A 26,334-nucleotide genomic window follows, 5' to 3' on the forward strand; every position below is an offset into this window, starting at 1 on the left:
AAAAAAGCTGGAAAAAAATCTAGCACATTGACACAATATCAATGTATGTTGTCACAAAACTTTGTATCAAAATTTGAAACATTGCATGAGATACAAAATTGAAAATTTTGACATCAGTGTGATAATGTGCCAAAAACCCACCTTATGTTTGTACTATTCATTGTTGAATTTGTTATTTTTGTAAGTCGTGCAATGTTTCGGATTTTGCGACAGCATAGACCGATGTTGTGTGAATGCACCAGATGCATCACGTCCCTCCCCTAAAAAAAATATCCCCGACCACAACAACTTCACGCCTGTGATCGTCGATCAGATGGCGATGCCGCAGAAGAGGCGCCGCCGCCGGAGGAGGCCTCTTCAAGAAGGAGGAGCGCCCCGCCGGCGCCTTGGTGAAGATGGCGCATCGGTGTCTGGATCCCTTGTCGATTCGGATAGCAACAGCCGTGTGGATGGAGGCTCTCCGCCGCCCGGATTCCCCGACGAGCTTGTTATGTCCTCAACAGTGTCAAGGTACCATGAAATTATTGCCTCGCGCCTCGCCCAGTTGCAGTTACCAGTCGGCGACGACGGCTCGGACTTGGCCGGTTTTTCAGATCTCCCTTCCCGTGAAATCCTCGAAGTCCTTACTCGTAAATCTTTCCCCGATGACTATTCGCGAGCTGCTCTGCTAGAATACCAATGCCAGAAGATCTTGAACGAGACCCAGGGACGAGATAGAGATTCTGTAAAATCTGATTCGGCCGTTGTTGATACTGAACCCGGCGATGTTATCACGGAGGTGGAACACATGAGAGACTGTGAATTGCTAGGGGCTGACAAGGATGAGATTGACACTTATACCAAACTGGACCAAGAGCAGGCCAACAAGCTCCATCTCAAGTATGCACTCTATCGCATCAAAGCTTGCCTGGTTAGTTAGTCCCATACTAATGCTCCTATCTGTTTATTGTTGATCTATCATACATACATGAAAATTTATGCTCTCTTATGTGCCTACTCCATCTGTGTAGCTGTTGAAAGGGAAGCCGGTTGACGAGCTGGATGATGTTGCATTGGAACGCAAGTACCCTCCAGAGCTTATCGTGAAGAACAACTACTTTTTTCACTATGAGGATGACTTCTTTGGTTGGTATTTTGATTCCGAACTCTGTTACAAAGCGTCCTTGAGCGACTACCAGCGGCTAGTCCTTTTAAATGATGTAAGTGCTATCGTATTCGCTGCATTTATTTCTGTAATGCATCTACATTTAATCTGTATCCATGCACTCAGTAACCAGTTTCTTGTTGATTTTCCCTTTGAATGGGCAATAGCAAAAAATTGCTTAATAAGAATGTGACTTCTTGTGTCATGCAGACTTTTAAGTGAGTAACCTCTCAGTGTAAGTGGCATTAGTTTCTTGGAGAAACTCAACACCTAAACTAAGAAAATAGTAGCATTTGGGGATTAAGAAAATATTAGAATATGGGTGCTTGCAATAAATTGTGGTAAAATATGCAATCTACAACAAAAGAAAAGCCAGACATTTTTTTTAGCGGGGTTTTCAATTAAAAAACAAACAGAGATTAATTTTTAATTGTTATTTGGATGGAACAAGTCCTAAAACCTCAATTGGGCGTTCATGCTATAGGCTGCTCCCAGAATACAACTACTATCCTGTTTTTGTATGCATATACAAAGTTTGCCCGTTTTTCCAAGTCCCCATATATTTTTGACATGTTCGAGTACTATCTGTTATTTAGGTCTTCTTGAACTGCATAAGTACTCTATAATCAATACTCATAGGAGCATCCCGTTCACTTATGTCCAGTGCTTGTTATTCTCAGGGCAGCTGTACCATGTTGTTTTATTTGGGTGCAGGGTGATGAGTATTCGAGTTGGAGAAGATACCAAACATTTTATAGCACCCCTGAAGCTGATAGAGATTATCTCAACTACTGGGAAACAATTGTGAAGGAACTTAAAGTATGCCTTGTGCAATAATCAGCTAGTTCAAGATTAGAACTTTGATCAGTATTTTTGTTTTCTTGGACTAACAACGTTTGTTCTTGACAGTGGCTTGAGCAGTATCTGCTGACAAACGAGTCTTCTATTGAGGTATGCATATTTGACCTCTCAAAACCATGGAATCGCAAAAAATCTCTATATAAATATTGCAGCACCACAATAACTTTTTTGTTCTATTATTTAGTGGGCGCATAAACATTCAAAGGCTATGTTCCAAGCAATTAGGATCGCTTCTAAGTTTCCCTGCATGACTCTGAAACTAGCAGCTGTTGGTTTACATGTACGATTCCTCTGTCCTTTGCTCAGTCAGATGTTCGGCCCTAGTTATAGTTGTGTCTAACAATTGCATTCTTTCGATTCAATTCAGGAGTATATATGGAATGCGCGCATACATCTCATGTTTGTGAAAGATCTTGATGGTATCTTGTGTCAGATTTGGAGGCGGCTCAATGCGGGCATCAGGTCAGCGCTACACACCAGCCTTTTCAAAACTCAACATTGTTATTTTTATGGATGATTGTGTTTTGTGAATGCTTGCTCTCTACTTATGCTTGGCGATGTTGTTTATTTTCCCCTTGGACAATGTTCAGCTGCGTTTCAGAGATGCTCTCAAGCAAGTTTATGAGGCTAACTTGTTTCCAGCACACGACCGCAGTATGATGTATGAGCTGGAGTACGGCGATTCCAAAATGGAGCTAGTAGTAGGTTTTTCGTTCCACAGACGTTTTATATGTGCTTTCTTTTGTTATAATAAATCGGTATATCTTTTACAATGCAAATTGATTGATTTGGTCTTCTTTCTTTGTAGTTTGTTAAGTGCACGACAGGCCTTAGTGACGGTGTAAGTATAGTATGGTGTTGTCTTAGCATCCATTGGTCCCTGTTATATTCTGTGTGTGATTTCTTTCTTTCATGTCCCTAGGTTCCAGAAGATAGAGCCCGTGAGCTGATTAAACAGGAAATTCACTGGACGGTATGTTCGGTAGATATTGTCAAACAGCATTGTATCCACTTGCAGTTTTGTATGTAATATATAGCTTACTCTTTCCATTTTCAGCGTGAGTCGTCAGGAACGTATGAGCGGTACGCCAGGAAGAAGCTCAAGATTGCAGAACTGATAGGATTGATTCCCAAGGACAAGATAGCAGCTGCGTAGTTGTGTTTATTAAGATAGCAGCTGCGTAGTTGTGTTTATTAAGATAGCAGCTGTGTAGTTGTGTTGGTAATGTCTTGGCGCTGGTTCCATAAAGATCCCAGGCTGCATTATTCCTAGCAACACCTGTTAGGTACCTTATGTATGGAAAAAATCAGATCTTGAATTGACTAGCTTTTGTATGGAAGAATTTCATCTTGAATTGACTAGTTGTATCTTGCATTTATTGCGTGCATACCTAGATCAAACTGTTCAAATGCCATCATGAAATGAACAAATTCGATTGATGGAAAATCCTCGTTGAGACTGCGAAATTCAGGAACGCTCGCGACATGGTTTAATTTACGAACTCCGGTTCATCCTGCTGCAGAAGAAAGCATCCTTGACAAACAAACTGATTGCCTATCCCCCAGATTCCTCACAGGACCGAATCCAAATGATTTTGAAATGATAAAATTCCAAAACAATATGGAGGAGCCAAGGAGTGGGAGGCCCAGAAGACAGCGCCGCCCAAGGAAGCGGTGCCACCTCCTGTCGCCGGTCCGACTGCGACTCCGACCACCAAGAGCTCTGAAGAACGGTGCCTCAACTACAACAATCCAGGTCATTTAGCTCCTCGTTGCCCTACCATTCGTTGCGAGAAATGCAACAAGCTTGGTCATATGGCTCAGTTATGCCAATCTCTAAGGCCTTGGGAGTGTATCCCTTTCCTATGTGGTTTTCAGTACCCTGGACAGGGTTTCTTCTATATCCCTGATCTGTGTGCATCTAAACAAAATGCTGAGAAAACAAACAATGTGGTGATCACTATTATAGAGGGGGCTGCTAGTGTTAAAGAGATTGAACATGAGTTTAATGGTTTTTTTGCTCATAAACCTGAAAAAAAAGTGGCGCTGTACTGCTCGTTCCATTAGCCCTACGCAATTTGTTATGTGGTTCCCTAATGCTAGTGAAGTAGAAAGAGCTTGTTGTTATGGCAAACGTCTTCCTTTGAAAGATGGCTCAATCATTGTTTGCATAACTCCATGGTCTGCTTCTGTGGGGGCTAAAGGGGATATGGAAAAAAGCATGGGTTCGAGTAAGAAATGTTCCATTGGAAAAAAGATGTACTGAACATGTTGCATTTGGGGGGGGGGGGGGGCTGGTGGGTATAACTTTGGAAGTAGATGAAGCCACTTTGCATAAACCTGAGTATGTTAGAATACTACTGGGGTGCAGAGAGGTGGAAAAAAAATCCTCCATCTGCTGAGGGGATGTTGGGTGAACAATTCTATGATTTCTTTTAGGAAGTTGAGAAAATTGTGTCTGTTGGAGGGATAAGAATCAATCCTCGATTGCTGTGGACAGCAGTGCATCCCCCTCATTCCCAAAGAAAGCTAGGGTGGATTCATACCCTACTTCTTCTACTGGGCAAGGGGAGACTAGTGCTTCTACGGTGGGGAATCATTCATCCCAGAGCTATGATAAAGGATCACAACGATTATCTGCTATTGTTGAAAATGAAGACGAGGAGGATAGTGATGAGGGGAACCATACTGAGCTACTAATTGAATCCATCGCCAGAGAAGATGCTAATGAAAATTTGGCTCATTATGATTCTCCGATGAACAACATTTCCTTTGAAAACAATGTTGATAAGGTGGAAAATGATGGTGGGGATGTGTCCCCTACTCCTGCTATCAACACTAAAAAAGGTGCTTGGGAAATCATCCAAACCCCTGTTCCTCCTTCTCTCATGTTTCTTCAACATTATGAAAACCCTCATGGAGTTGTGTTTCCTCCTTTGTCAGATTATGTGATCTGGCCCTCCTTGCCTCATATTGTTCCTCTTGAAGAAGGTTCAGCCGAGGGAGGAGAGAACTGCAGTGAGTACACTGTTGAGTCGCCTTCTGGGTCGCCCATACATGATTCTGTGGTGCCTGAGGACCCGACTATACACAGACAATTCCAGAAACTGGAGAAGGTGGAAGGTAGGGCTGCCAACAGAATGAAGAAACGCGATTCTGAAGGTAAAAAAATGCTCAATACTAACAATCAGTTCTCGGTTCTATCTAATACTGATATTGTGTTGCGTGCATCCCTTATGGGAGTACAAATTCCTGATGGTAATTTTGCTACTATTGATGTCATTCGCGAACTAGAGACATCTAGGAATTTACTTCTTGATAAGAAAAATGAAAAAGAATCTCCTAGTATAACTCTCAATGATGGGTTGGGTAATAACATTCCCTTATCTTTAACTTGGGATGAGGGCTATAAAGAAGAGGAGGAAGCTTTTACTCCTGTCCAATCAAGGCTAAAAAAGAGGAAAAATCAGCGAAGGAGAACAATGGTCATCTCGTCCCCTATTGACCCTGTTAGGCCTATGACTAGAAGTCAAAAAAGAAAGGGAGATGGTAGGGATGCTATGAATCTTGACAGACCTACCAGGGTGAAAGATAAACCTGAACGATATAAATGATAGGTATCTTTTGGAATTGTTGGGGGGCAGGTAAGAAGGGCATGTCTACCTGCCTCACTAACATGATTAATGCCAATGGGGTGGACTTCCTTGGGTTGCAAGAAACTATGAAAGGCAACTATACCCCTTCCTTCTTTAGGAAATTGGATCCATATCAAAAGTTTCATTGGGAGTGGAACCCTTCTAGGGGGGAATCTGGAGGCATCCTTTGTGGTCTTAATAAAGACAAGTTTGATATCGGGGTTAAACACGGGAAATTTATTTTACAAATTGACCTTTTCGATAGGATCAAAAATTGCAAATGGCCCTTGATGGTTGTATATGGTGCTGCTCACGATGAGCACAAACCTGAATTTATGGCAGAAGTTGTTGGGAAACGCAGTAATTTCAAAAAAATTCCTACGCACACGCAAGATCCATCTAGGTGATGCATAGCAACGAGCGGGGAGAGTGTGTCCACGTACCCTCGTAGACCGAAAGCGGAAGCGTTAAGTAACGCAGTTGATGTAGTCGAACGTCTTCGCGATCCAACCGATCAAGTACCGAACGCACGGCACCTCCGCGATCTGCACACGTTCAGCTCGGTGGCGTCCCTCGTACTCATGATCTAGCTGAGGCCGAGGGAGAGTTTCGTCATCACGACGGCGTGATGATGAAGTTACCGACCCTGGGCTTCGCCTAAGCACTACAACGATATGACTGAGGTGGAAATCTGTGGAGGGGGCACCGCACACGGCTAAGACAATTGTCAACTTGTGTGTCTATGGGGTGCCCCCTCCCCCGTATATAAAGGAGGGGAGGAGGGAAGGGCCGGCCCTCTCTATGGCGCGCCCAAGGGGGAGTCCTACTCCCAGTAGGAGTAGGTTTCCCCCCTTCCCTAGTTGGAGTAGGAGAAGAAGGAAGAGGGAGAAGGAGAGAAGGAAAGGGGGGGCCGGCCCCCCACCACAAACCGGATTGGGCTTGGGGGGAGGGGGCTCCACCTGGCCGCCTCCTCCTCTCTCCCACTAAGGCCCAATAAGGCCCATTGACTCTCCGGGGGGTTCCGGTAACCTCCTGGTACTCCGAAAAATGCCCGAACTCATCCGAAACCATTCCGGTGTCCAAACATAGCCTTCCAATATATCGATATTTATGTCTCGGACATTTCGAGACTCCTCGTCATGTCCGTGATCACATCCGGGACTCCAAACAACCTTCGGTACATCAAAACACATAAACTCATAATACCGACCGTTATCGAACGTTAAGCGTGCGGACCCTACGGGTTCGAGAACTATGTAGACATGACCGAGACTCATCTTCGGTCAATAACCAATAGCGGAACCTGGATGCTCATATTGGTTCCTACATATTCTACGAAGATCTTTATCGGTCAAACCGCATGACAACATACGTTGTTCCCTTTGTCATCGGTATGTTACTTGCCCGAGATTCGATCGTCGGTATCATCATACCTAGTTCAATCTTGTTACTGGCAAGTCTCTTTACTCGTTCCGTAATGCATCATCCCGTAACTAACTCATTAGTCACATTGCTTGCAAGGCTTATAGTGATGTGCATTACCGAGAGGGCCCAGAGATACCTCTCCGACAATCGGAGTGACAAATCCTAATCTCGATCTATGCCAACTCAACAAACACCATCAGAGACACCTGTAGAGCATCTTTATAATCACCCAGTTACGTTGTGACGTTTGATAGCACACTAAGTGTTCCTCCGGTATTCGGGAGTTGCATAATCTCATAGTCATACGAACATGTATAAGTTATGAAGAAAGCAATAGCAATAAACTAAACGATCATGGTGCTAAGCTAACGGTGTTGGGGAACGTAGTAATTTCAAAAAATTTCCTACGCATACGCAAGATCATGGTGATGCATAGCAACGAGAGGGGAGAGTGTTGTCCACGTACCCTCGTAGACCGACAGCGGAAGCGTTATTACAACGCAGTTGATGTAGTCGAACGTCTTCACGATCCGACCGATCAAGTACCGAACGTACGGCACCTCCGAAGTTCTACACACGTTCAGCTCGATGACGTCCCTCGAACTCCGATCCAGCCGAGTGTTGAGGGAGAGTTTCGTCAGCACGACGGCGTGGTGACGATGATGATGTTCCACCGACGCAGGGCTTCGCCTAAGCTTCGCGACGGTATTATCAAGGTGTAATCTGGTGGAGGGGGGCACCGCACACGGCTAAAATATCGTATATCAAGTGTGTTCTTAGGTGCCCCCCTGCCCCTGTATATAAAGGAGCAAGGGGGAGGCCGGCTGCCTATGGGGCGCGCCAAGGAGAGGGGGGGAGTCCTCCTCCTAGTAGGAGTAGGACTCCCCTTTCCTAGTCCTACTAGGAAAAGAAGGGGGGGAAGGAAAGAGAGGGAGAGGGAGAGGGAAAGGGGGCTGCGCCCCCCTCTCCTAGTCCAACTAGGACTCCTCTGGGAGGGGCGCACCACCTCCTGGCTGCTGCCCTCTCTCTCCCCTCAAGGCCCACTAAGGCCCAATACTTCCCCGGGGGGTTCTGGTAACCCTCCGGCACTCCGGTTTAATCCGAAACTTCTCCGGAACACTTCCGGTGTCCGAATATAGTCGTCCAATATATCAATCTTTACATCTCGACCATTTCGAGACTCCTCGTCATGTCCGTGATCACATCCGGGACTCCGAACAACCTTCGGTACATCAAATCACATAAACTCATAATATAACGGTCATCGTAACTTTAAGCGTGCGGACCCTTTGGGTTCGAGAACTATGTAGACATGACCGAGACACCTCTCCGGTCAATAACCAATAGCGGGACCTGGATGCCCATATTGGCTCCCACATATTCTACGAAGATCTTTATCGGTCAGACCGCATAACAACATACGTTGTTCCCTTTGTCATCGGTATGTTACTTGCCCGAGATTCGATCGTCGGTATCTCGATACCTAGTTCAATCTCGTTACCGGCAAGTCTCTTTACTCGTTCCGTAATACATCATCCCGCAACTAACTCATTAGTCACAATGCTTGCAAGGCTTATAGTGATGTGCATTACCGAGTGGGCCCTGAGATACCTCTCCGACAATCGGAGTGACAAATCCTATTCTCGAAATACGCCAACCCAACAAGTACCTTTGGAGACACCTGTAGAGCACCTTTATAATCACCCAGTTACGTTGTGACGTTTGGTAGCACACAAAGTGTTCCTCCGGTAAACGGGAGTTGCATAATCTCATAGTCATGGGAACATGTATAAGTCATGAAGAAAGCAATAGCAACATACTAAACGATCGGGTGCTAAGCTAACGTAATGGGTCATGTCAATCACGTCATTCTCCTAATGAGGCGATCCCGTTAATCAAATAACAACTCATGTCTATGGCTAGGAAACATAACCATCTTTGATTAACGAGCTAGTCAAGTAGAGGCATACTAGTGACACTTTGTTTGTCTATGTATTCACACATGTATTATGTTTCCGGTTAATACAATTCTAGCATGAATAATAAACATTTATCATGATACAAGGAAATATATAATACTTTATTATTGCCTCTAGGGCATATTTCCTTCAGTCTCCCACTTGCACTAGAGTCAATAATCTTGATTACATAGTAATGATTCTTACACCCATGGAGTCTTGGTGCTGATCATGTTTTGCTCGTGGAAGAGGCTTAGTCAACGGATCTGCTACATTCAGATCCGTATGTATCTTGCAAATTTCTATGTCTCCCACCTGGACTAAATCCCGGATGGAATTGAAGCGTCTTCTGATGTGCTTGGTTCTCTTGTGAAATCTGGATTCCTTTGCTAAGGCAATTGCACCAGTATTATCACAAAAGATTTTCATTGGTCCCGATGTACTAGGTATGACACCTAGATCGGTTATGAACTCCTTCATCCAGACTCCTTCATTCGCTGCTTCCGAAGCAGCTATGTATTCCGCTTCACACGTAGATCCCGCCACGACACTTTGCTTGGAACTGCACCAACTGACAGCTCCACCGTTCAATGTAAATACGTATCCGGTTTGCGATTTCGAATCGTCCGGATCAGTGTCAAAGCTTGCATCAACGTAACCATTTATGATGAGCTCTTTGTCACCTCCATATACGAGAAACATATCCTTAGTCCTTTTCAGGTATTTCAGGATGTTCTTGACCGCTGTCCAGTGATCCACTCCTGGATTACTTTGGTACCTCCCTGCTAAACTTATAGCCAGGGACACATCAGGTCTGGTACACAGCATTGCATACATGATAGAGCCTATGGCTGAAGCATAGGGAACATCTTTCATCTTCTCTCTATCTTCTGCAGTGGTCGGGCATTGAGTCTTACTCAATCTCACACCTTGTAGTACAGGCAAGAACCCTTTCTTTGCTTGATCCATTTTGAACTTCTTCAAAACTTTGTCAAGGTATGTGCTTTGTGAAAGTCCAATTAAGCGCCTTGATCTATCTCTATAGATCTTAATGCCTAATATATATGCAGCTTCACCGAGGTCTTTCATTGAAAAACTTTTATTCAAGTATCCTTTATGCTATCCAGAAATTCAATATCATTTCCAATCAGTAATATGTCATCCACATATAATATCAGAAATGCTATCGAGCTCCCACTCACTTTCTTGTAAATACAGGCTTCTCCAAAAGTCTGTATAAAACCAAATGCTTTGATCACACTATCAAAGCGTTTATTCCAACTCCGAGAGGCTTGCACCAGTCCATAAATGGATCGCTGGAGCTTGCACACTTTGTTAGCTCCCTTTGGATTGACAAAACCTTCCGGTTGCATCATATACAACTCTTCTTCCAGAAATCCATTCAGGAACGCAGTTTTGACATCCATTTGCCAAATTTCATAATCATAAAATGCGGCAATTGCTAACATGATTCGGACAGACTTAAGCATCGCTACGGGTGAGAAGGTCTCATCGTAGTCAATCCCTTGAACTTGTCGAAAACCTTTCGCAACAAGTCGAGCTTTATAGATAGTAACATTACCATCAGCGTCAGTCTTCTTCTTGAAGATCCATTTATTTTCAATGGCTTGCCGACCATCGGGCAAGTCAACCAAAGTCCATACTTTGTTCTCATACATGGATCCTATCTCGGATTTCATGGCTTCAAGCCATTTTGCGGAATCTGGGCTCACCATTGCTTCTTCATAGTTCGTAGGTTCGCCATGGTCTAGTAACATGACCTCCAGAACAGGATTACCGTACCACTCTGGTGCGGATCTTGATCTAGTTGACCTACGAAGTTCAGTAATAACTTGATCTGAATTTTCATGATCATTATCATTAACTTCCTCACTACTTGGTGTAGGTGTCGCAGAAACTGATCTCTGCGATGATCTACTTTCCAATAAGGGAGCAGGTACGGTTACCTCATCAAGTTCTACTTTCCTCCCACTCACATCTTTCGAGAGAAACTCCTTCTCTAGAAAGGATCCATTTCTAGCAACAAATATCTTGCCTTCGGATCTATGATAGAAGGTGTACCCAACGGTCTCCTTTGGGTATCCTATGAAGACACATTTCTCCGATTTAGGTTCGAGCTTATCAGGTTGAAGTTTCTTCACATAAGCATCGCAACCCCAAACTTTAAGATACGACAACTTTGGTTTCTTGCCAAACCATAGTTCATAAGGCGTCGTCTCAACGGATTTCGATGGTGTCCTATTTAGAGTGAATGCAGCCGTCTCTAAAGCATAACCCCAAAACGATAGCGGTAAATCAGTAAGAGACATCATAGATCGCACCATATCTAGTAAAGTGCGATTACGACGTTCAGACACACCATTACGCTGTGGTGTTCCGGGTGGCGTGAGTTGCGAAACTATTCCGCATTGTTTCAAATGTAGACCAAACTCGTAACTCAAATATTCTCCTCCACGATCAGATCGTAGGAATTTTATTTTCTTGTTACGATGATTTTCAACTTCACTCTGAAATTCTTTGAACTTTTCAAATGTTTCAGACTTATGTTTCATTAAGTAGATATACCCATATCTGCTCAAATCATCTGTGAAGGTGAGAAAATAACGATATCCGCCACGAGCTTCAATATTCATCGGACCACATACATCTGTATGTATGATTTCCAACAAATCTTTTGCTCTCTCCATAGTTCCGGAGAACGGTTTTTTTTGTCATCTTGCTCATAAGGCACGGTTCGCAAGTACCAAGTGATTCAAAATCAAGTGTTTCCAAAATTCCATCAGTATGGAGTTTCTTCATGCGCTTTACACCGATATGACCCAAACGGCAGTGCCACATATAAGTTGCACTGTCATTATTAACTCTGCATCTTTTGGTTTCAACATTATGAATATGTGTATCACTACTATCGAGATTCATTAAAAATAGACCACTCTTCAAGGGTGCATGACCATAAAAGATATTATTCATATAAATAGAACAACCATTATTCTCTGATTTAAATGAATAACCGTCTCGCATTAAACAAGATCCAGATATAATGTTCATGCTCAACGCTGGCACCAAATAACAATTATTTAGGTCTAAAACTAATCCCGAAGGTAGATGTAGAGGTAGCGTGCCGACGGCGATCACATCGACTTTGGAACCATTTCCCACGCGCATCGTCACCTCGTCCTTAGCTAAACTTCGCTTAATCCGTAGCCCCTGTTTTGAGTTGCAAATATTAGCAACAGAACTAGTATCAAATACCCAGGTGCTACTGCGAGTATTAGTAAGGTACACATCAATAACATGTATATCACATATACTCTTTGTTAACCTTGCCATCCTTCTTATCCGCCAAATACTTGGGGCAGTTCCGCTTCCAGTGGCCAGTCTGCTTACAGTAGAAGCACTCAGTTTCAGGCTTAGGTCCAGACTTGGATTTCTTCTCCTGAACAGCAACTTGCTTGCTATTCTTCTTGAAGTTCCCTTTCTTCTTCCCTTTGCCCTTTTTCTTGAAACTAGTGGTTTTACTGACCATCAACACTTGATGCTCCTTTTTGATTTCTACCTCCGCTGCCTTTAGCATTGCGAAGAGCTCGGGAATCGTCTTATCCATCCCTTGCATGTTATAGTTCATCACGAAGCTCTTGTAGCTTGGTGGCAGTGATTGAAGAATTCTGTCAATGACGCAATCATCCGGAAGTTGAACTCCCAGTTGAATCAAGTGATTATTATACCCAGACATTCTGAGTATATGCTCACTGACAGAACTATTCTCTTCCATCTTGCAGCTATAGAACTTATTGGAGACTTCATATCTCTCAATCCGTGCATTTGCTTGAAATATTAACTTCAACTCCTGGAACATCTCATATGCTCCATGACGTTCAAAACGTCGTTGAAGTCCCGGTTCTAAGCCGTAAAGCATGGCACACTGAACTATTGAGTAGTCATCAGCTTTGCTTTGCCAGACGTTCATAACTTCTGGTGTAGCTCTTGCAGGAGGCCTGGCACCTAGCGGTGCTTCCAGGACGTAATTCTTCTGTGCAGCAATGAGGATAATCCTCAAGTTACGGACCCAGTCCGTGTAATTGCTACCATCATCTTTCAACTTAGCTTTCTCAAGGAACGCATTAAAATTCAACGGAACAACAGCACGGGCCATATATCTACAATTAACATAGACAAGCAAGATACTATCAGGTACTAAGTTCATGATAAATTTAAGTTCAATTAATCATATTACTTAAGAACTCCCACTTAGATAGACATCTCTCTAATCATCTAAGTGATTACGTGATCCAAAGCAACTAAACCATGACCGATTAACACGTGAGATGGAGTAGTTTCAATGGTGAACATCACTATGTTGATCATATCTACTATATGATTCACGCTCGACCTTTCGGTCTCTGTGTTCCGAGGCCATATCTGTATATGCTAGGCTCGTCAAGTTTAACCCGAGTATTCCGCGTGTGCAACTGTTTTGCACCCGTTGTATTTGAACGTAGAGCCTATCACACCCGATTAACACGTGGTGTCTCAGCACGAAGAACTTTTGCAACGGTGCATACTCAGGGAGAACACTTTTATCTTGAAATTTTAGTGAGAGATCATCTTATAATGCTACCGTCAATCAAAGCAAGATAAGATGCATAAAGGATTAACATCACATGCAATCAATATAAGTGATATGATATGGCCATCATCATCTTGTGCTTGTGATCTCCATCTCCGAAGCACCGTGCTTGTGATCACCATCTCCGAAGCACCATCATGATCATCATCGTCACCGGCTCGACACCTTGATCTCCATCGTAGTATCGTTGTCGTCTCGCCAACTTATTACTTTTACGACTATCGCTACCGCTTAGTGATAAAGTAAAACTATTACATGGCGATTGCATCTCATACAATAAAGCGACAACCATATGGCTCCTGCCAGTTGCCGATAACTCGGTTACAAAACATGATCATCTCATACAACACATTATATCACATCATGTCTTGACCATATCACATCACAACATGCCCTGCAAAAACAAGTTAGACGTCCTCTACTTTGTTGTTGCAAGTTTTACGTGGCTGCTACGGGCTTAGCAAGAACCGTTCTTACCTACGCATCAAAACCACAACGATAGTTTGTCAAGTTGGTGCTGTTTTAACCTTCGCAAGGACCGGGCGTAGCCACACTCGGTTCAACTAAAGTGAGAGAGACAGACACCCGCCAGTCACCTTTAAGCAACGAGTGCTCCGAACGGTGAAACCAGTCTCGCGTAAGCGTACGCGTAATGTCGGTCCGGGCCGCTTCATCTCACAATACCGCTGAACCAAAGTATGACATGCTGGTAAGCAGTATGACTTATATCGCCCACAACTCACTTGTGTTCTACTCGTGCAAAGCATCAACGCATAAAACCTGGCTCTGATGCCACTGTTGGGGAACGTAGTAATTTCAAAAAATTTCCTACGCATACGCAAGATCATGGTGATGCATAGCAACGAGAGGGGAGAGTGTTGTCCACGTACCCTCGTAGACCGACAGCGGAAGCGTTATTACAACGCAGTTGATGTAGTCGAACGTCTTCACGATCCGACCGATCAAGTACCGAACGTACGGCACCTCCGAAGTTCTACACACGTTCAGCTCGATGACGTCCCTCGAACTCCGATCCAACCGAGTGTTGAGGGAGAGTTTCGTCAGCACGACGGCGTGGTGACGATGATGATGTTCCACCGACGCAGGGCTTCGCCTAAGCTTCGCGACGGTATTATCGAGGTGTAATCTGGTGGAGGGGGGCACCGCACACGGCTAAAATATCGTATATCAAGTGTGTTCTTAGGTGCCCCCTGCCCCCGTATATAAAGGAGCAAGGGGGAGGCCGGCTGCCTATGGGGCGCGCCAAGGAGAGGGGGGGAGTCCTCCTCCTAGTAGGAGTAGGACTCCCCTTTCCTAGTCCTACTAGGAAAAGAAGGGGGGAAGGAAAGAGAGGGAGAGGGAGAGGGAAAGGGGGCTGCGCCCCCCTCTCCTAGTCCAACTAGGACTCCTCTGGGAGGGGGCGCACCACCTCCTGGCTGCTGCCCTCTCTCTCCCCTCAAGGCCCACTAAGGCCCAATACTTCCCCGGGGGGTTCCGGTAACCCTCCGGCACTCCGGTTTAATCCGAAACTTCTCCGGAACACTTCCGGTGTCCGAATATAGTCGTCCAATATATCAATCTTTACGTCTCGACCATTTCGAGACTCCTCGTCATGTCCGTGATCACATCCGGGACTTCGAACAACCTTCGGTACATCAAATCACATAAACTCATAATATAACTGTCATCGTAACTTTAAGCGTGCGGACCCTTTGGGTTCGAGAACTATGTAGACATGACCGAGACACCTCTCCGGTCAATAACCAATAGCGGGACCTGGATGCCCATATTGGCTCCCACATATTCTACGAAGATCTTTATCGGTCAGACCGCATAACAACATACGTTGTTCCCTTTGTCATCGGTATGTTACTTGCCCGAGATTCGATCGTCGGTATCTCGATACCTAGTTCAATCTCGTTACCGGCAAGTCTCTTTACTCGTTCCGTAATACATCACCCCGCAACTAACTCATTAGTCACAATGCTTGCAAGGCTTATAGTGATGTGCATTACCGAGTGGGCCCTGAGATACCTCTCCGACAATCGGAGTGACAAATCCTATTCTCGAAATACGCCAACCCAACAAGTACCTTTGGAGACACCTGTAGAGCACCTTTATAATCACCCAGTTACGTTGTGACGTTTGGTAGCACACAAAGTGTTCCTCCGGTAAACGGGAGTTGCATAATCTCATAGTCATGGGAACATGTATAAGTCATGAAGAAAGCAATAGCAACATACTAAACGATCGGGTGCTAAGCTAACGTAATGGGTCATGTCAATCACGTCATTCTCCTAATGAGGCGATCCCGTTAATCAAATAACAACTCATGTCTATGGCTAGGAAACATAACCATCTTTGATTAACGAGCTAGTCAAGTAGAGGCATACTAGTGACACTTTGTTTGTCTATGTATTCACACATGTATTATGTTTCCGGTTAATACAATTCTAGCATGAATAATAAACATTTATCATGATACAAGGAAATATATAATACTTTATTATTGCCTCTAGGGCATATTTCCTTCAAACGGATGGGTCAAGTCAATCACATCATTCCCTAATGATGTGATCCCGTTCATCAAATGACAACTCTTGTCCATGGCTAGGAAACTTAACCATCTTTGATTAACGAGCTAGTCAAGTAGAGGCATACTAGTGACACTATGTTTGTCTATGTATTCACACATGTACTAAGTTTCCGGTTAATACAATTCTGGCATGAATAATAAAAATTTATCATGATATAAGGAAATATAAATAATAACTTTATTATTGGCTCTAGGGCATATTTCCTTCAGAAATGTCCTCTATGTGCCGTAATACCCCTATTCCTTACTTAGTGGGGGGGGGGTATTTTAATATTCTGCGTCATAGTGGGGAGAAGAACAAAAAAAACCATGTCCCATTTTTCTGATGTGTTTAATTCTGTCATTCACTTGCTAGGGCCGAGGGAGATCAGTATGTCAGGAGGTTGTTACACTTGGTCTAATAAGCAAGAACACCCTACCCTAGAAAAATTGGATAGGGTTTTGATGTCCTCTGACTGGGAGGATTTATATCCACTTGTTTATGTTCATAAGTTGGTCAAGGAGATTTTTGACCATAACCCATTACTTCTGGATGGGGTGGCATCATCTAGGACCCCGGGGAATAGGTGCTTTAAATTTGATAATACCTGGTTGAATAACACAAACTTCCTTCCCTTAGTGGCTGAGATCTGGTCTAAGCCACTTTATACTAAGGATCCTATTGAAATTTTAAATATTAAATTGAAGAGGTTTAAAAAGTTCTTCAAAGGTTGGAGGTCCAATATTTTTGGGCACAATAAAATCAGGAAGAATCTTATTAAACTTGAGTTGCAAGGATTAGAAAAACTTTAGGAAACTATTGGTCTATGTGGGGAGGCTTATACTAGGAAGCTGGATATCCTAGTTGAGCTTAATGATATATATGTAGAAGAAGAACTTCATTGGCATCAATTCTCTAATGAGAGATGGCTTCTGAAAGGAGATAATAACATCGATTTTTTCATAAAGTGGCCAACGGGCGACATAGGAAACACTCTATGATTTCGCTTGAATGTGGTTCTGTGATTGTAGAAGGGACCAAAACTTTATTGTCCCATGCTACTAACTATTATAAAGATCTGTTTGGACCGGCCCTTGGCAATATTTGCCACATTGATGCTTCTCTTTGGTCCCAGGATGAAAAAATCTCACCTGAGGATAATGAGGACCTGACTCGACCTTTTTCTCTTGAGGAAGTTAAAAAGGCTTTATTTGAGATGAAATCTAATCGAGCCCCTGGTCCGGACAATATCCCTGTTGAATTCTACCAACATTGTTGGGATGTGGTGGGCCCGGACCTTTTCAGCTTGTTTAAATGGTTCTATGAAGGCAAGCTGGATGTGTAGCGCTTGAACTATGGTATTATTACACTGCTTCCTAAATCAACATATGCTAAAAAAATCCAGCAGTATAGACGTATCTGTTTTCTACATTGCCCTTATAAATTGATCACTAAAGTCATGGATCTTAGGGCCGGCAAGTTTGCTAACAATTTTTTTAGCATCCAACAAAATGCCTTCATTAAAGGGAGACATATAGTGGATGGTATCTTATCTTTACATGAGGTGTTGCACTATACTCATGTGAAAAAGCATGTGGGAGTAGTTCTTAAGATCGATTTCGAGAAGGCCTGTGACAAAGTTAATTGGGAGTTCCTACTTGATTGTCATGTTAAACGTGGTTTTAATTCCAAGTGGTGCGGGTGGGTATCGCAAATCCTTAAGAATGGTACGGTGAGTGTGAAGATCAATGATGAGATAGGACCATATATCCAAAGTGCCAAAGGGGTGCAACAAGGCGACCCACATTCTCCTTTCCTGTTTAACCTTGCAGCGGAGTGCTTTACTAAGATGGTACTTGCTGCTCAAAAAAATGATCTCGTCAAAGGACTGGCTTCTGAGCTAATTGAGGGAGGGGTGGGCATCCTTCAATACGCTGATGAAACAGTTTTGAGTTTCGAGCATGACATTGACAAGGCTGTCAATGTCAAATTGCTGTTATATCTTTTCGAGCTTATGTTAGGGTTAAAGATAAACTTTGAAAAGAGCGAAGTATTTGTTATTGGAGGGGATAATGAAACCGACTTGGTATATGCTAAGATGTTTGGTTGTCGGGTGGGCACTTTACCTATGAGGTATCTAGGAGTGCCAGTCACCTATTCCACTCTTAAGAACATCGAGTTGGACTTCCTAGATGTTAAGATGATCAAAAAGCTGGATGCGTGGGTGGCCTATGCAGCCTCATCCAGGGCTAGGCTTACCTTATTAGACTCCAGTCTTGATGGAGTCCCATCATACTTGTTGTCCATGTTCCTTTTTAACAAAACCTTTATTGAAAAAATGAATAAGCACTGTAGACACTTGTTTTGGAGGAGGAAGAATAAGAAACATGCTTACCATATGGTTAAATGGACTAGGTTTTGTCGATCCAAAAAAATTGGTGGTTTGGGTATAAAGGATCTTCATAAGCAGAACATCAGTCTCCTTGTGAAATGGTGGTGGAAGCTCGAAACTAGTGATGGGCTATGGCAACGTATTATTCGGGCGAGATATTTTGGAAACAAAACAGCTGCGAATATCCGTAGCCTTTTTCTGATTCTCCCTGCTGAAAAGCCATCATGAAGGTCAAGGAAACTTATATGGCTAGGAGGAAAATTAACATCAATAGTGGGGATTTGTCCAGGGTCTAGCATGACCCGTGGTTGGATAGCAGTATATTACAGGATCGTTTCCCTGTTCTGTTTGACATCTGTCATAACCAAGATTGCACTGTTGCCTCTTTCGTGGCAAATAACTATGAACTTACCTTTGGGCATAGGCTTTTTGGTGAGTTGGAGGAACAATGGAAGTGGGTGGTGTTCGAGGCTAAAAAAAGACCTCTGAATGAGGATCCAGATTCAGTATCCTGGTCTTTGACTAGTAAGGGTAAATTTACCACTAAATCTGTATACGAATGGCTGGAGAGAAATTTATCTGGTCCCAATTACAAATGGGTGTGGAAAGCTGCAATCCCCTTGAAAATAAAGATTTTTCTGTGGCAGTTGTTTCAAAACGATGTGCTTACGCGCGACAACATGCACCATAGGAATTGGGCGGGGAATCATGTGTGTTCGTTCTGCATGAACATGGAAACTGCTAACCATCTTTTTTCACCAGCCCGCTCGCCCGTACGGTGGGGTGTGCTAGGATTGACAGCAGGGGTCTCCTGCTGCCCTCGATCTCTCTGGCAAAGCTTGGCTTGGCTATACAAACTCTTTCTGAGAGGGAAGAAATTTTATATGATGATAATTGCCGCCATTTGCTGGGGGATTTGGTGCCTACGTAACAAAGTTACTTTTGAAAAATATGATGCTCGCACTCCCTTGGAGGCTGTCTTCACCGCTTGCTCGTTTATGCTATATTGGGCAGGGTTGCTTAAGGAGGACGACAAGACTAAGTTCCAGTCTGGTGTGAAGAGGCTAGCTCATGTGGCGGCTGCTCTGGCGGACAGATCATACTCGTGCGGCAGGCTTCTTCTGGGAGATGGTGATGGTATCCAGATTGTCTAACTCTTCATCCTATTTAGCGCAGCCTTTATCCACTGGGGTCTGATGCCCGCTGGATTATATATGTTGTCTGCTGGTCCTCTTTTGCGGAGTCTTATTCCCTAGACGGTCCTATGTTTGAGCAGTGGTTAGCAGTGTCGTCGGGTTTTCGCCCATAGCTGATGGTCCGTTTCAGGCTCATCATGCAGTGGGTTTCCTGACGATGCACCAACTCGCTCCCCCCTTTCAGTCCCTTTTGTGCTGGTAGATGTCCTATATGGCTTCGTGCTTAGTAAGTGAAAAGTTGTGATGAACTAATACTCCAGACAGACTGATGCATTTTCGTTGATTGCAAAATTAATGAAAAGGGGTGTGAGCCCGGTTGAAAAAAACGTATCTCTTCTGTTTGAGTTACTGGGTGACCTTTGGAGCAGAAATTAATCGGCCAGTTAACTGGTTAACCGGTCGATTTCTTGAACATGGATCCCTAAAACACCCTTCTTGTGGTTTTCGGGTCGGATCTCCCTTATAAACTAGATCAAATCTTTTCTTCTATTATGAATACGCGAGAGCTCCCTGGTGTGTGACGAAGTTTTCATAAAAATTAAGGGTAACCGCATCCAAGTGACAACCAACAACAAATAACGACACGAGGTGGAGCAGGATTTAGAAACACATGACATCATCTTAGATGTGACGTAATTATGTCTCACCTATGTGTCCTAGACGAACTCTAACCGTAATTGTGTAATTGTCTTGAAACCGTGGCATGTAGATAGGATTCGGTTAGGCCTTGTACACATTCATCGATGATTACGGCCGTTGAGTTCTTCAATTATTTTCCGCAAAAAAAAAAAGAGTTCTTCAATTCTATTTCTACAGCACCGTCCAAATTAACACACACACCAAAGGGAAATATAATGGATGAAAATTGTTTTAAAATGCAACATCTGAGAGTTGCGAATGAATGGAGTTGGAACCAATCAAAACAACCAACTGCCGACCCATCGCGTGATTCAATGCTTGGTGAAGACTCGGACGTTCCTCCATCGCGACTCCATGCGGTCCGACGGGTGGTGGTGCGACTGCTTGTACACCCCGAACTTGAAGTAGTGCGGTGCGCCGGGCGCACCGTGGCTGCGCGAGCGCAGCACCTCGGCGCCGTCGACGAACACGGTGACGTTGCGCGCCCCCACGTCATGGACGACGTTGAGCCGGAGCCACCGGTCGTAGACGCCGCCGGCGAGCACCCTCCGCAGGTCATGGTAGAAGGTGAGCCTGCCGTCGTAGACGTGGAGCATCAGCGTCGTCGCCTGCCGCTTCGGCGCCGCCCCGAAGATCTGCATGATGCACGCGCCGGACGTGCCCGCCGGCACGTACACCTCGCCCGCGAACTGCCACACCCCCGACCTGTACACCTGCTGCGTGCGTGTCCCATGGCTCATTAAGCAACGTGCGAGCATGGCATGAGATGAAGGATCTGTTTAGTGATGCCTCGTGGGCGCGTACGTACGTCGATCTTGGTTTCGGTGCGCGCGCCGCCGGGGTGGGTGGCGCTCATGGGCTTGTCAGTGGAGTAGGCCCACATCCGGCGCACGCCGCCGGCGAACTCGTAGCGCGCGTCGAGCGGGACGTCGTAAGGCCTCTGCACAACGAACTGGGACTCCGTCAGCCTCACAGGGGTGAAGCCGGCGGTGAGGGGGTCGCCGGCGTGAGCCATGCCGATCACCACCGCGGTGCCCATCACAAGCAGAGTGCACAAGATGGAACAAGCCATCAAATCACTCGGGCACGCACGGATGCAGCCAGATGACCGGAACAGTTGGTTGTTGGTACAAGACGTAGGATCATGCTGTATATATAAGTGCTTATATAAGGAGTACGGTGACTTGGATAGTAATTAACGCTCACACGGTGGTGACTAACATTCATTCATCGGCCAGCCAGTGCATACAAACGGACAGAATCAAACGAAATACATTATTATTTTTCTAGACAGAAGGCTCTCGTCCGGCCTTGTTGCTACTCAATCAACAAGGAAAAGGAAATAAGTTGGATGATACAAGGCCAAAAGATGACCAAATGGAGCGGAAGGCAGCAGCTAGGGAAAGTTTCGAAGCACTTGACTTGAGTACTACTCCCTTTTGTACTAAATCAGTTTGTACTAAATCAGCGACAAGTAATATGAAACGGAGTGAGTACACTGCTACGCCCGTTAAGGGAGTAGGCCTTTCTTCTTCAGCAGAAACCGCATAGGCACTTGCCTTTCTCGCAGCCGCCGGGGCCTGGGAAGAGCTTCATGCATTCAGCATTGCACAGCTCGTCTGTGCAAGGTTTATCGAGCTCAATGTAGGTCGTTGAACAAAAGTCAGGCCGCACCCTGCTGCCCGGCGACGGTTCCTTGGCCGAGACTCCTGCAGCTGCATCAGGTCGTCGTCGACGGAAAGAAGATTCATCAGGCAGAATAAACTGACACAGAGTGATATGCAGCGAACCGGCCGTGATTCAAGAACCAAGAGACGAGCAGAAGGGACGCAGCCGCGTCTTGTCTCACCGTGGGTGACGAGCGCGCCGGCCGTGCAGACGAGCAGCAACACCGCGGCGGCGCACACCGAGTCCATCGCTCTTCTCTCCCGCCTAAAGTTGGAGCTGCGCTTCGAGTCTTCAAGCTCAAGCACACACTGGTTGTTGGCTAGCTTGGGGCGACGTACGTACGTACGGGATGGATGAGACGAAACAGACCAGCTGAAGCATGGCTGCACTTATAGAAGGGCGAGCGATGAAGGCAACGGTGGCAATGCATCAGTCAGGCGCACGATGGATGGGGGCAGGCGAACATGGCGTCTGGCGTGGAGAGGATGATAAGACCCAGCGGCCGGCGGCTTTACTCCGCGTTAGACCAATGTCTGCCCATTTTCAGCATGCTCTCCAACGGCGCACCGCGGTGGGAGATCGAGAACCGACACGTACGCTTTGCACCGGCCTCGGCGCTTTACTCCTGCCCACTAGCTCTTTCCGGTTTTGGAACCGGCTTTTATTATTACTAGCAAAAATGCCCTTGCGTTGCAACGGAAGAAAAATAATATGGTACACCCCTTTCCTGAAGCATGGCTCAGAACCCACCACAACTTTACTTCTTCTATTTGAACATGGCACTCCATGTAGAAATAGTAGCTAGTTCAAAATTATTCGGCCCATATACTATCTTGTTAATTCCTATAAAAATAGATTAAGAGTTAATTAATTAGTCAACCCTTTGAATAGTAATGCTCACCTTTTGTGATATTTGGATTGAATGGTGAACTTCAGAAACTCACCTCATCTCCCCTTCTTCCTAACCTATACCCCCTTCGCTAGTCTCATGAAGACGAGATCTCTGAAGAATCAACATAGTACTTGTACAAAGAAAATAGTTATGTACCAGTAGGAAGCAACAACCCTATGCATGTCTTCACTCTCATATGCCCATGCGTTGCAACGGGAAAAAACAAATCATCGCATGTTCCAAGCGACCCATTGGTGTTACCACTCTCTTCGCCATCATGGTCATGTTGTCCATCTATTCATGACGAACACGATCAATCTCAGGTAATGAGCCTGATCGTCACAATCTAGCACACACCTTTAGCAATCCCATCATGTGCCTCGCAACGAAAAAAATTATCCCTACACCCTCCTACCAGAATAGAACACATCTAAGTTATGCCTACAAAATTGTTATAGTACAAAGCAAGCCAAATTTGCCATGCCTCTATGCTAGCAATTTTTTAGTTAAATTGAAAAATAATATAAATTTATTTTTAAGCTACCAAAACTTTGATTAGCTGTTACCACTGAGACAGAAAGTCTGGAATCGAGACACGTATTATTCAGTACATCAAAATATTCAGATTAGTGGTGTAAAGAAGAAAAACAATAAAAGTAGTCTTTAGAAAAGAACTACATGGTTCACATGGTGGCTCTATTTTTATGCATGTAATGCAGTACAAATTTTATCACATTTGCAGTAAGAGGTTAAAATTTCATGGTAGAGTCGACCTCTGAGTATTTAACTTTCTGTTATTTGTTTAATCCTAATGTAACGCATGGCCGCAACTTGAGTAATCAGACAGACATAAACCATGCGTTGTGAGCTGATAAAAAGAGCAGGTTGAAGATGCTCGCACGGATGTCCTCATGCCCAAAAGTGAATCGCAGACCACTAACCTTTTTCAACAATCCACCTATCTTCTGCTTTGATGGCTGGTTGTAACCATATTGAAACAAAACTGCTGATTCACTGAGCAGTTGTGGCGCAAAAAAAAGAAATATTTGAAAAATATAGGGTTTTGCTCACCGTTCGCACAGTATGTTGACTCCTGCTAATGCCATGTCCTTCATCGATTACATTAGACAGATTGGTAGTCAAGATCAATTTATCAGATTCGATAAGGTGGATGAATGCCAAGGGGAAAATAAATTATCAAGGAGAAATATTAATGGAAAGCATTCTCTGTAGAAAAGTGTCAGTAAAAAATTGAATTTATGTGTGGGTCTGCATCTGTTAAATAGAATTGAACAACAACAAAACTGAACTATTTATGTTGTGTCTTCCTAAGCATTCACATGCATGGCTGAAAATGCAATGATATATATTTGATTAAGAAAACGTATGCTCATAGTATAGAAAGTACACATACTTCCTATATTCCAAGCAGACCAGGAAGGAAGTAATGTGGATAACTTATCTTGTCTGGCAATAAATATGGTGCCAAGCCTTTAGCCCAATCATCTCATCCTCGTCCAATGTAGTGGTAGAATTGTGTGATACCCACTGAATAAAATAGCGCGCTATAACGCCGCTAATAGCACGCTATAGCGTGTAGAGAATTGTCTCGCTAAATCCTTCAATGTATAATGTCTCGCTAATAGCACGTTATAGCGCGCTATAGCACGCAAATAGCATATTTTTAGGGGTGACGCTATTTTCTGTAGCGCGCTATTTTTTTCATTGGTGATAACACACAGACACATCTTAATATAATTATTATCTGCATGCATATATATTGGCGTAAGTGTGGATGGCCGGAAAGAAATCCATACCTGAACATCCATGCTGATGGTCCTGAAGAAATCATATGCAGCTGCAGAACTTGCCATGCAAGTCAGAAAAGGGCAGCTCCTCACCCACACGCACGCATGCACTTGATAGATCAGAATAAGATGTACCTGTGAGTTTTGAGTGATTGATCACCCCATGGTGGAGGAGCGAAGAGGCAGGGGATGAGCTTGAGTAGCAGGCGGCCGTTTAGAATTATACAATCCCCTGTTGTTGGATTCATGCTAATCTGGATATACACAATGATTGAGCGCCTTCGCTCAGGCTCGTCATCTCCCTCAATGAAGCAGGTAGACATGGAGACAGAGGGGAGCAGTCACTGCACGCCCCTGGAACTGCCGGTCTGTGCCATAGACAGCCCCGCTGCCGCAGTCCACGATCCGTGCGGCCTCGTCTCGCGGGTTGCAGAACCTCGTGACACGGCGATCTCGGACAACGATCCCACCAAGCAGTAGTGGATCACAGTACTGCAATAGTAAAACCTCAAAGAGAAACAACGATCGATCGATCCTAGCTAGAGCACCCGGTCGGAGAGCGACGACAGGCGGCAGAAGAAGTTGAAGCCGGCGGAGGGCATGTCGCCGCGGAATCTGGGGTGACGGAGGTAGAAGAAGCCCATGCCCAGCAGCAGCGCCTTGAACGGCACGGGATAGAGCACAAGCGGTGCGTACCCGGTGGCGCCAGTCGTGGCCAACTTCGTCGCCCAAATCATGGCGCCTACTTGGGCGACCGTGCGAGCGCCGGCGTACATCGCGTGTTGTGTCAGGCCCGGTTGCGAGGGGCTGGCTTTTTATATCGATCTTGAGCTGGAGACATGTTTGGTCAGATCAGGAATCTGCATCTGTTACGGTCCACGTGACGGAACCGGGCGGGATACATATTTAAGTTTTTACAGGCCCAATAACGTAGACCCACCAATGTTCCATGCACGTCGCCTCGTTCCAGAATTAGTACCACTTATCGTATATACGTTTTAAATTCAAACTGAAAGCGTAAATTCACGGAAAGAAGCGTATTGTGACGGTGAACCCGACAAAGTCAATCCGTGCTTTATTATTATTATTATTATTATTATTATTATTATTATTATTATTATTATATATATATATATATTATATATTATATATATATTATATTATTATTATTATTATTATTAAAAAAATTAGGGAGAGACTAGCAAAAGGGCGCGTGCGTTGCAACGGGGTTCAAATCAAGCTACTGAGATCATATAATGTATAGCCCACCTTGTTTATTCAAAATCAAATAAAACTGACCACTGGTTGCACTTAACAATTATTCATGCTAATATAATACATTTAGTTGATGGCTTACATGAGACAAGCTTGAGAGACAACAGTTTATTCCAAAAATCTTAGTTTAAATTTAGCATTTGAAACTTCCATTATTCGTCGCATAAATACAAATTGTGACTCTGTTTTTGTTTGGGATTTTCATTTTAGACCAACA

At 44.3% G+C, this 26,334-nt stretch overlaps 2 protein-coding genes and 2 long non-coding RNA genes across 5 annotated transcripts; 1 reads left to right on the forward strand and 3 right to left on the reverse strand.

Annotated features, from left to right (window-relative positions):
- Positions 1 to 257: 257 nt before the first annotated feature.
- On the forward strand, positions 258 to 3,384 carry LOC109775996 (uncharacterized). 2 transcript variants are annotated; one of them, XR_006671838.2, is made up of 10 exons: positions 259 to 910; positions 1,011 to 1,199; positions 1,859 to 1,963; positions 2,054 to 2,095; positions 2,190 to 2,285; positions 2,373 to 2,467; positions 2,596 to 2,706; positions 2,814 to 2,846; positions 2,928 to 2,978; positions 3,063 to 3,384. XR_006671838.2 is itself a non-coding variant. In XM_045234694.2 (8 exons), the coding sequence occupies exons 1-7, from the start codon at positions 314 to 316 to the stop codon at positions 2,953 to 2,955; spliced, it is 1,152 nt and encodes a 383-aa protein (XP_045090629.1). In that variant the 5' UTR covers positions 258 to 313; the 3' UTR covers positions 2,956 to 2,978; positions 3,063 to 3,384. The 2 variants fall into 2 exon arrangements, 1 of the variants encoding a protein (XP_045090629.1); XM_045234694.2 differs by lacking the exons at positions 2,596 to 2,706; positions 2,814 to 2,846 and having other exon boundaries at positions 258 to 910.
- Positions 3,385 to 20,785: 17,401 nt separating this feature from the next.
- On the reverse strand, positions 20,786 to 21,513 carry LOC109784944 (citrate-binding protein-like). Its single transcript, XM_020343559.1, has 2 exons — positions 21,283 to 21,513; positions 20,786 to 21,190 (listed from the first exon to the last, which is right to left on the reverse strand). The coding sequence occupies exons 1-2, from the start codon at positions 21,511 to 21,513 to the stop codon at positions 20,786 to 20,788; spliced, it is 636 nt and encodes a 211-aa protein (XP_020199148.1).
- A 218-nt stretch (positions 21,514 to 21,731) lies between these two features.
- On the reverse strand, positions 21,732 to 22,569 carry LOC141020941 (uncharacterized). The gene is made up of 2 exons (XR_012180937.1): positions 22,324 to 22,569; positions 21,732 to 22,189 (listed from the first exon to the last, which is right to left on the reverse strand). It is a non-coding gene; the product is annotated as an uncharacterized lncRNA (long non-coding RNA).
- A 1,048-nt stretch (positions 22,570 to 23,617) lies between these two features.
- Positions 23,618 to 24,582, reverse strand: LOC141020942 (uncharacterized). Its single transcript, XR_012180938.1, has 2 exons — positions 24,106 to 24,582; positions 23,618 to 24,011 (listed from the first exon to the last, which is right to left on the reverse strand). It is a non-coding gene; the product is annotated as an uncharacterized lncRNA (long non-coding RNA).
- Positions 24,583 to 26,334: the final 1,752 nt, after the last annotated feature.

Source organism: Aegilops tauschii, chromosome 3 (assembly GCF_002575655.3).
Source record: "Aegilops tauschii subsp. strangulata cultivar AL8/78 chromosome 3, Aet v6.0, whole genome shotgun sequence".
Taxonomy (NCBI): Eukaryota; Viridiplantae; Streptophyta; class Magnoliopsida; order Poales; family Poaceae; genus Aegilops; species Aegilops tauschii.